Genomic DNA, 12,023 nt, shown 5'->3' on the forward strand with positions numbered 1-12,023 from the left:
AAAATATTTACACACACATACACAGATACACATTCACATGCCAGGTGATAGATTTCATCATTTTTTAAAGATTAAGTTGATAGATTCTTATTAATAGTATAATTTATAGCATTTTAAAGCTTGCCAACCAGTTGTCATATTTTCTCATTTAATCCCCATCAAAATATTGTAAAATAGCTACTATTGTCATGTGATTTAAAGCAAGATGCATCTGACATTGAGAGAAGCGCATTGTGTTGACTTTGTGTAGTAATTTCTCATTTAAGCTCTAATTAATTATTTTATTCAAATTTTTCACCTTTTAATAATGCATCATGAAAACATTTCTACAATATTACATTTTGGAATTGAACTTGTGAATTTGTTCTTCTAGCATCAAGGTGAAAAGCACCAAAGAATAAAAAAAGGATTTGGAATGCAAGATGGACTCCTGGTGTCTTATCTATGTTATTTCAAAATAATATGCTAACTTTCATATCCTTGAAACCAAGGAAAAACACAGAAAATACAACCTCTGGTTTAAACTCAGCGGTTTAAGTACAATTATATCAAAATTCAACCAAACCTACAAGTTATTCTTTGCTTCCCTAAAAGGATCCACAGTTTCTTCAGTATTTGAAGAAAAGAATGCATAGTGATTTGGTACTGGGCAGTGTCTTCCTTATTCAGATGGCAGTTGGGGTTCTTGGCAATTTTTTCCTTCTGAGTCTTTTCACCTTCACTTTCCTTATTGGTCACAAGCTGAGGACCATAGAGTGCCTTTTTGCCCACTTAGCCTTGGCCAACTCAAAAGTGCTTCTCTCCAAGGGAATCCCTCTAATGATTGTCTGTTTGGGTGTCAAAAATTTCTTGGGTCCTTTGGAATGTAAACTAATTGTTTATCTTTATAATATAGCCCGGAGCGTTTCCCTCAACATCACCTGCCTTTTAAGTGGTTTTCAGTTAATCACTATCAGTCCCAGTAACTCCAAGTGGGCAGAACTCAAAACTCAAGCCCCAAAGTATATTGTCCCTTCTTGCTTCTGCTGCTGGTGCTTCTCCCTGCTGGTAAATTTTACTTTGCTTGGAACTATGCATAAAGCAAGATATATGACTAATGACACAAGGACGTGGTATCTGGGATACTGTTCAATATTCTCTCCTATCTCTTTTAATGTCTCACTTTTTGCAATTGTCTTTTCTATTCCTGATATTATATGTGTGGGATTCATGATCTGGGCTAATGCCTTTTTAGTGCTTCTCCTACACAGACACCATCAGCAAGTCCAACATATTCATAGTTCACATCTCTCTCCCAGAACTTTCCCTGAGAAAAGAGCCACTCGTGGTATTCTCCTACTAGTGAGCATATATGCCTCCTTTTATTCTATTAATTCTGGTTTGTCATTTTATCTCTTTAAAAGTGACAAATCTAATCAATGGATCCTGGCCATTTCAGACCTCATGGCAGCATGGTTCCCAGCCATTAGCCCTTTTGTGCTGATCTTCTGTGACTCCCAAATCCTCAAATATTGGGATGCTTTGTGGCATAGAACACTTTTCTATCTCCTTTGCCACATTAAATCCATTTATACCCCCTCCCAGAGTTCTGCCCTATCAGATTTCAGAAGCTGGTAGGAAAGGAGCAAGAACACTGGATTCTAAGAATTGTGGCACCTAATACTAGGAAAAAAACCTCATGCATTCAAACACTTTCCTCTTTTAGAACATATTATTCTATCACAGACTGTATGTCCTGAACTTTATAACACAGATTATAAGTGTATTAGTCAATTCTTGAATACCTGTCTACTGATTATAAATCCACTTTTATTCTATTAGACAAGGACATTAGATTCAAACAGAAGTAAAGACCATCCATACATCCAAGTTCCTGTGAGTTACATATGTCTTTGTTTTAAAAAGTAAAAATTATATGAATTTAATTGTATTTTTACTAAATTTGCTAAATATTTCCCACTTAAATTTAGTCTAGTATGAGTCAAAATAAGACATGTCATGTATGACAATGTGGCCCCTGGCAGTGTGGTTGACGCCTCTGCATTAACCCATAATTGTAATCATGTTCTATCATTTTCTCCCCATCTTGAGCTCTCTTGAAAACTCGTCTAAATATTTTGTGAGGCAATGTGACATAGAAGGTAAGGTACTTATTTTTGAATTAGAAAGGCTTGAAGTTTATTTTCTCTCTTATTTAGAAGTACCGTAGGATTTTTTTAGGGTTGAAATTGCCTGAGTCTCAATTTGTAATAATAATAATATTTGTTGTAATATCTTACAAAGTTATTTTTGCAAGCAAAAAAGGCTTTATTTTATTAAAAATAAAATAATTTAGTTTTACTCTTACATCTTCAATTTTCCTTAAAATCACACTTTAATCAGTTACAATTTCAGCCTCATCTTGCAGAATAGCAAGAATCATGTTGTCCAGTTTTTGACTGACAGTATACTGGTAGACTCCAAATGCAAAATTCTAAAATATATGCTGATATACTTATCCAGGTAACATATATAAATAATACATGTATACATTACAAAGATATATTTATATCAAGATGTACGTGTTTATCTAGACTTACTATGAAAAGATCAAAATTTAAAATTTCTTCTCTATTGATTTCCACTATATTGATTCTACAATATAACTGATTTTATGGCACATTAATTTTATGACTGGCTCTACATCCACATGGCTTGGATTAAGCTCAGGAATCTAGATAGGTCTGAACTCAGAAATCCAGTTCAGTTAGTTGAAAGGTAATTTAGTTTTAAAAGAAACCTTGTTATCTCTCGTTCCACTATTCTAGGATTCCTGTTGGATATCTACTTGTTTAGCCCCGCAAAATTCCCATGCCCAAAATACATTTCCTTTCCTGCTTGTGTATAGTTAGGAATTTTTATCTCTTCCTAGGAGAGAGCAAATCTATTAGTTATGATCCCCTAGCAAAACTACAAAATACACATGGACCCCATAAAGCAATTAACATTCCTTAACTGTTAGGGATATGGTTAGATTTCACCTGAATGTCAATCACCTTTCTCAGTTTAGCCAATCATAATGTTTCTGCCCAAACTCTACAACCTATCATCTTTTCCCCAAGCCTATCAAAAACTCTTCTTTTTTGTTTGTGATATTCCATTCTCTCTGGTGTCACTGGCTTTGCTGAGGTTGCAAAAGGTACTCACTTTTTTTTTTTTAACAGTTTTATATATACACACACACACACACACACACACATATATATACATATCAGTGTTCATATACTCATTGCTCAGACTATCTCATTCTACTTTTATTGTATTTATTCACCATTCTTTGTTTCTCTCTCTCTTTCTTTCTTGCTGTGTCTTTGTCTCTTTCACTGCATGCACACACACATATAATTGGGTATTGCATAATATTTTTGTATTAATTACTATGCTTAATTTTTGCATTTTTTATTTTTAAATAATAGCTTTTGATTTTCAAAATACACGGATTGATAGTTTTAAACATTCAACCTTGCAAAACCTTCTGTTCCAATTTTTTCTCCTCTGCACCACCTCCCCTAGACAGCAAGCAATCCAATGTATTTACGTTTTTGTTTGTTTTTTTAATGGGGAAGAGAAGAAAAGATCATTTTTTAGTTAAAAAAAAAGAAATAGTATTATTATAGGGAGTATATAATGTCAGACTCTGAAAATAAATGAGCAAAGAGCCAGAAGAAATTATACCAACTCAAATCTTCAAAGAGCTCATGAATATTATGCATCAACTGCTAACTCTGAAAAATAAAATAAAATAAACTCTAAGAGCCTGCAAAAGTTCCAGGCAAAAAGTCTTCTTTATTGCTTTGAAGAAGGGAAACTGTACACAAATGCTGGGGTGTGCTCTAGGACTGAACAGACTGAAAGCAATAGGACTAAGCCTTGATACATATACTAATAGCCAGTTAATGAAGCAATTTATAGATGTAGCAAAGAGACAGCAAGAATGAGGCAAGTTTAAATCACAGTGGGACTTCATGACCAATATTGGGTTTCATGCAGGTGCATGTTCAAGCTCAGGGACCATCTGGGGCCAGTGTGAAAACAATTCTATGAATTCCCCACAACACAGTTTATCCAGAAAGTGAGTGAAAAGGATTGTTATTATAGAAATTTATGACACAACTAGCTTGCTGGGCCTTAGCTCTGGGAAACAGGATATTTCCTAATAACCAAAAGATAGAAATGAAAAGAGAGGGATGGTTTCAGAACAGACATCCTGACAATAAATAATATGAAAATAAGAAGCACAGGGGAAAAAAGTTAATCATATAAAATCATCTTTGCTTTATTTACTTTTGAGTTTTAGTAGGACATCTAGAGAATCATGGGATTGGGAAACAGGGGAAAGACAGGGATGGTAAATGCTTGGAAGGAAGAATTAAAATGGGTTACACTTGCTCATTTAGCACTTTACTAAGGCCAATAGTATAAATGAAGTATAGTTTACAGAATTTTTAGATTATTCCTAGCTATCAAACATTATTTTCTTTTAAAATTATATTTTGTTTAACTTAGAAATTGCAGGGATAATCCTAGGAAAGTGACAGAGTGATAATCTGGAATAAATTATTCCCTTGACTCCCACAAATAACTATTAAAAGCACATTGTCCCTAAAAATAGTGAAATAAATAATTTTAAGAATGGGAAGATTTAAAGAATGCCTCATTCAATAATTACTAGTGGACAAATAACTAAAGGCTGGCTTACCTGCATAATGATCCTAATGCTCTTCCTCCATTTACCCCTATACTAATGACTCATTGAGTTCTGAAAATTTGTGATTCTTAGTAGAAATCAATTTTTTTAAACTTTCTTTTTGTTTTCTTTTTGTTTTTTTCCCCACTTAATAGTAGTTTATTTTTCAATTCCATGGAAAGATCATTTTTACTCTTCATTATTAATAGATTTTGACTTCAATATTTTTCTCCTTTCTTCCCTTTTGTACCCTCTCCCCAAGAAAGCAAATAATCTTATATAGGTTATACATGCAGAATTATGTTCAATATATTTTCACATCAGTCAATTTCTGAAAGAAAAGTCAGAACAAAAGAAAAAAGCAGGAGAAAGAAAACAAATTCAACAAAACCAAACTCAACAATAAAAAGTAAAGTAAGTATATATTGATCTGCATTCCAACTCCATAGATCATTTTCTGAAAATATTCTGCCTTTGCCCTCATGAGTGCTTTGTAATTATCTTGGAACATTGCATTGCTGAAAAGGGCTAAGTCTATCCTACTCAATCATAGCACAATGTTGCTGTTGCGGTGTACACTTTCTCATTCTACTCACTTCACTCAACATTAGTTCACATAATTCTTTTTAGGTTTTACTGAAATCTACCTCCTTATCATTTTTTTCTCTCTTTTAAAAATAATTTCAATAATAATTTTAATAATTCTCTCAAATTTTAATAATAAACAATAATTTAATAATAAAATTAATTAATAATAATTTAATAATAAATAATAAATTAATAATAACAATAATAAATTGTACTTTTCAAAATGCATTTAAAGATAGTTTTCAACACTGACCCATGCAAAATCTTGTGTTCCAAATTTTTCTCTCCCCCCAATCTCCCTTCCCCAGACAACAAATCTGGGGAATATATGTGGGAAATTCTTCTAAACATATTTTCACATTTATTATGTTGTACAAGAAAACTCAGATCAAAAAGGAAAAAAGTGAGAGGAAAAACAAGCAAGCACAAAACAATAACATCAAAAAAGGTAAAAATATGTTGTCATTCATATTTCCATAAAACTTTCTCTGGACGCAGAGGGCTTTCCATCACAAGTCTATTGAAATTGGCCTGAATCGCCTCATTGTTATTACTGTGTGCAATGTTCTTTTGGTTCTATTCAATTCACTTAGCATCAATTCATGTAAGTCTCTGATGATAATTACATTCATATACCATAATTTATCCATTCATTCCTTAGCTGATGAGCCTCCACTCAAATTCTGTTCCTTGTCACTACAAAAAGGGCTGCTACAAACATTTTTGCACTTGTGGGTCCTTTTCCAATTTTTTTATGATCTCTTTGGGATACAAGCCCAGTAGAGATATTACTAGATTAAAAAGTATGCATGATTTGCTAGTCCTTTGGGCGCAGTTCCAAATTGGTCTCCAGAATGGTTGGATCAGTTCATAACTCCATCAACAACATATTAGTATCTCAGTTTCCCCCTGTTCCCTCCAACAGTCATCGTTATCTTTTTCTATCATATTACTCAATCTGAGACGTGTGAAATTGTACCTTAGAGTTGTCTTAATTTTCAGTTCTCTGATCGATAGTGATCTAGATCACTTTTTCATATGACTAGAAATGGCTTTAATTTCTTCATCTTGAAAATTCTTTGTATCCTTTGAACATTTATGAATTGGAGAATAGCTTGTATTCTTATATATTTGAATCAGTTCTCTATATATTTTAGAAATAAGACCTTTATCAGAACCCTTGCATGTAAAACATTTTCCCCAGTTTTTTGTTTCCCTTCTAATATTGTCTGCATTATTTTTGTTTGTACAACCCCTTTTTAATTTAATACAATCAAAATGACCAATTTTGGATATCAAAATGTTCTCTAATTCTTCTTTGGACATTAATTCCTTCCTTCTTCTCCACAGATCTGAAAGGTAAATTATTCTAATTTGCTTACAATATTGTCCTTTATGTCTATATCATGAACTCATTTCGACCTTATCTTGGTATGGCATGCTAGGATCATCAATGCCTAATTGACCATACTATTTTCTAATCATCAGATAGTAAGTTCTTATCCCAGAAGCTGTGGTCTTTGGGTTTATCAAACCCTAGATTACTACAATCATTGCCTATTGTGTCTTGTGAATTAGACCTATTCCATAGATCCACTACTCTATTTCTTAGCCAATACCAAATGATTTTGATGACCACTGCTTTATAATATACTTAGGTCTAGTACATCCAAACCACCTTAGTTTGCATTTTTTCCATTAATTCCTTGAAATTCTGATAAAAGGATATTTTAGAACAAAATAGGAGAGCTTGGAACATATTATTTATCAGACTTATGGAGAGGTAAACAATGTATGAATAAGCAAGAGAGTGAGCAAAATTAGGTATAAAATAGATAATTTCATTTTCCTTAAATCAAAAAGATCTTACATAAATAACACAAATGTATCCAAGAATATTCTTCCCTGGCTCCATAATAGCTACCTTAGATCAGAGCTCTTTTTGCTTTTTTTTTTTTTGCTCATTTTTATAGGTTGAAGTCTGATCCTAGGGCACTGAGGAGATTTTCCCAAACCTCCTCTACATGGTAGCTAGGGTTTTATGCTGTGCTGAGGCTTATGCAGTAAGCTTTCTCATATGTTGGGTGAACATGACCAAGCCCTACCTGTTTTGCTAGGGTTCAGGAGCTCACTATTTGCCTTCTATGGTTGCATTGGGGCTCTCACAGCTTCTCGGCTGATGCACTGAGTTCTGAACCAGGACAGAGTAGCCAACATTGTTGTATTGTGCTTAAGAGCTTCTACCCTGGTCCTTCCTGTACTGCATCTGTACTGGACTGCATCCCCTCCTGCCCATCTTCTAAAGTCTTTCCAAGATATCTTTTACTGGTAATGTGTTATACTCCAAATATTTGTGGGTTCTGTTACTCTAAAACGCATTTAGAGGTTTAATTTAGTGCTGATTCCAAGGGAAACCAGGAAAAGCTCAGGCAAATTCTTGTCTATTCTCCTACCAGCAACTGGTATAAGTGCTGGATGAAGTAGTGAGTGAAATAAGTGAGTGGAGCCAGGTAAGTTCAAGCTTAAAGCTTGAACTGACTTTATTTCTTTCAGCTTCCCTTTTATACCCCACCATAAGCATATATTTTTTTCTTTTTTATACATTACAGAAATATCAGAAAACTACAGAAAATATGACTAAGGCTATGATATTTCCTTGTTCTATGAGCCAAGATCAATCCTGTTATTTATTTTCATTTTTAAAAACATCCAGTTTCAAGAATACACTTAGATCATGTTAACTGTCAGTAAATAATATGAAGGAGCTGAGATAGAAGTTACCAGCTGGGAAACTGGCCTTGCTAAGCCTCCTGAAGTCCTCCAAGGAGTTTTACTTTGCTTCAACCTTCCAACAGACTTACAGCTGGCTCTCACTCTCTGAAATCTTGACTCTGCCTCCCATTACCTCCCCTCCATCTGTTGTTTTTCTTATGTTTCAAATTCTGGACAAATTTTCCATTAGTTATATTTTGTTTTGTTATTTCTTGGTCTTATAGCTTCACTGGCTTCCCCTTGCTCAATTCGAGTTTTCAAACAATAATTTTTTTTTTTTGAGATTCTGGATCTCCCTTTCTAATTAGTTAATTTTCTCTTCATAGTCTTGTTTTTCTTGCACAGTTTTTTTCTTTTTAATTTTTTTGAATTCTATAAATTCTTTCTGAGCAGGTAGCTATTTAACATTACTCTTTGAAGTAGGAACATTTTTTACTTCTCTGTCCTCCTCTAGAGATGAACCCCAGTTTTACTTATTCCCATAGTAAGTTTCTATAGTTTGGTTCTTTCTCCTTTGCCTGATCTTTCTTTCTTTCTTTTTTTTATGAGAACTTGTTTATGAGAACTTAATAAAAGCACCTCTAATCATGGAGTTGGTGAATGATGCCTCTGTGTTCACTTCTGCTCTCCTCTCTGATGTAGAACCCCAAGCCAAGTACTCCACCCTCCTATAAGTACCTGCAACTAGCAGCGTCACTGACTCACTGCTTCTGCCCTCACTGAATATTTTGGTTTCTTCTCAATCAGGGATGCATCTCTGCTGCACAGCTGTGCCTGGTTCTCTTTATCAGGAGAGGGTCCCTCAGTCTTCCCAAACTCAGACTCCTGATTCCCCACAAGAGGAAAAGTTCCTGTGGTTCATGCTGAGGCTACCTCTGCACCCAACTAGACCCAGAGATTCCTATTTCTGGGGAGATAAAGATTTTATACTTTATACCAATTAAAACTTGGTCCTGGGGTCTTTCTTCAGATGGTTGTGGCTTGTCACAGGAGAACTCTTCTTCACTGATCTATGGTCACCCTGAGGTGTAATTTTATTTTGCCTGTGGGGGAAATCTATAGAGCTTGAAATTTTCTGACCAACTCCTCCATCTTCCAAGAATTCTCCTCTTCAGCTTTCTTAGTTCCTTTCATTTGGTCAATTCTACTTTTTAAAGCATGATTTTTTTAGGGTTAAGTTTTATACGTCTCCCTCAACTTGTTTTGTACTTTTTATCAAGCTCTTCCTTTTTTTCCCATAATTTTCTTGCCTCACTGTAATTTTTTTTTCATTTTTTTTCTTCTATCTTTTTAATTTGATTTTTTGTTGGGGGGAAATGAGCTCTTCCAGGATTTCTTTTGGGGCTTAAAACCAATCCACATTTTACTTTGAAGCTTTGAATGTAGACATTTTAACCTTGTTTTCCTCTTCTGTATTTCTGTTAAGACATTTGTCAACATAATAATTTTCGATAGTCAGTTTGATATTATGGGCCAGAATTCTGAACCTGAAACAAAGGATTCTTACAAGGTACTAAGTCAGTGGAATTGATAGAGATAATAGTTATCTAATTTCGCCTGGTTCAGTATGATTGATTTAATATTAAAGAAGATGTTATGGGCCAGAACTTGAAACAAGATACTAAGTGGAATTGAGGAGACAATGGTTAAATGTAGTTTAGCATTGATTTAATCCTATAATTAATAATGGTTTCCTAATGACATAATGATTGGTTTGTACTCAATGTAGAGTATATAAGCTAGAAGCCTTAGCTAGGGAGATTTAGATACATTAAGAGAAGGCAAAGGACTGGTGGCAGGAGCTTAAGCTCTTGGAACCAAAGAGAGAGATAAGCCTCTAAGAAAGCTAACTGGGCCCCAGGAAAGGAGACAAGAGTTTGAAAGAGACAATAAAGGATTTGGACTTTAACACCTGGCTGTACTTGTGATGATTACTGAACTGAAACAAAGGCTGCCTCCAGAGACCCCAAGAAAACTCAACAGAGAACATTACATTTTTAGAGAGAATATTACATTTTGGCACCCAACATGGGGCACATTACTTATATATTTTTTTATTTTATTTTTTTTTGGCACATTACTTTTAAAATTTGAGCTCTCCTCCTGGGGTGAAAGAGTCAGGCAATCCAGATGTCCAAGGTTCTAAATCATCTATACCTTAAGATAATATTTTCAGACAGTAGAAAATGGTGAAAAATTTAGCTGTATTTGCTGCTCTTTAGTATATACTCTATGCACATCTAGCATAATATAAATGTCAGTTTTATGGATAGAAGGTCATGATTGTGACTTTCTCATACATTCAAAAGAAGCTTAGAGTGGACTCAATGCTTTGTTATATTTCTTAGGTATATTCTTATACACATCTAGACATAGAAATCCATGTAGTTGTATGTATACATTAATAAATATATATACACACATATACATATACATATATACTTGCATATATTTGTATGCATGTGCATTTATGATAATGATGATACCTAATATTTATATAATCCTCATCACTTAAGCATTCTACACATAACCTCAGCCCCAGGAAGAAGGTACTATGGTTACTGTTGTTTGAGGAAACCGAACTAAAAAGAAGTTATATGTCTAGTCCAGAGTCACACTACTAGTAAGTATTGAGGTTGAATTTGAATTGAAATTTTCCTTACTTCAGGCTTGTGCCTGAATTCTATCTATGCCATCACCTGTCTTTAATACATGTGTAGACATGTGTATAAACTTACTGATGTGTGTGTGTGTGTGTCCTTGGTAATAATTCTATTACCATTTCTTTTACTCGTTACATTATCAAGTATAGTAACAATGGTCATCTCTACTATTAACCCCAAAAGAAAAACAATGAGTATCTATATATTCACAACAGAACACAAGAAGACAATGGCATATGGCATCATGAATCTCCTTTCATACTACTTACTTTATATATTTATGCACACATATGAATATATATAATATATTTAGTATATATGTGAACATATGTGTATGTATGTGTGTGTATACACACACACACACACACACACACACCACACAAAACCTTCTATTCTATATTATCCCCATTCTCCTAGCAGTAGCATTGCTAACACTTATCCAACGCTAAGTGTTAGGTTACATACAATTCCAAAAAGGACCAAACATCATAGGACCCTACAGATTCCTATAACCATTTGCTTCTGCAGTAAAACGATTTACCAATGAGCTCCTTTGCTCCCTAAAATGCAATGTATATACACCCATTCCCCTATTGGATATGGATATTGACTCTATCTATACAAATATATGCAATATAAATTGAAGGAATTGCTTGTACAATTAAGTCCTTGTAACTGGGATCTGTCTGTGCCATTACATATGCACACAAGTACAAAGTGACATAATTTGTTTATATAAAATTAGAAAAATACATGATACAGATTTATACATACATGTATAATATTTGCACATATACATACCATGTGCCTAATTAGGAGTATATATATGTATGAACATGTATATATACATATACATTTCCAATATTGCCTTTAATTGTACGGTTTGTGTTTCTGTCTGACCTTCCTTCTACTTTCCTCTGTGCATTAAAAGTGTTTCTAGAAGCCAGATTTTTGTTATCATTATTGGTAACCTGCTCATGCTCATTAAAACTAAGATGAAAAATAATTTATATTAAATAAGTGCAGCCAAACAAAATTAATTCACACAATGACTATGTGAAAAATTGCACAAATCTTTCTGTACCAGATTTCTATCATTTCTTCGTCAAATGGGGGATAATTTCTTCATTAGAGGACCTCTGGAAATAAGATTGATCATTAAACTCATCAACACTGCTATATTTTTCAAAGGTTTTTTTATATAAAATATTTGTCATTGAATAAAATCTTCTTATTCTCACTTTACTTCAGTTCATTTTTTTTCTAGGACTTTC

The 12,023-nt window shown here is 33.7% G+C and overlaps 1 protein-coding gene across 1 annotated transcript; it reads left to right on the forward strand.

The window, feature by feature from the left end:
• The first annotated feature begins 627 nt into the window (after window positions 1-627).
• Window positions 628-1,617, forward strand: LOC100933404 (vomeronasal type-1 receptor 4-like). The gene has a single exon (XM_023501352.2). It carries the CDS (start codon window positions 628-630, stop codon window positions 1,615-1,617), a length of 990 nt encoding a protein of 329 aa, XP_023357120.2.
• Window positions 1,618-12,023: the final 10,406 nt, after the last annotated feature.

Source organism: Sarcophilus harrisii, chromosome 3 (assembly GCF_902635505.1).
Source record: "Sarcophilus harrisii chromosome 3, mSarHar1.11, whole genome shotgun sequence".
NCBI classification, from domain to species: Eukaryota; Metazoa; Chordata; class Mammalia; order Dasyuromorphia; family Dasyuridae; genus Sarcophilus; species Sarcophilus harrisii.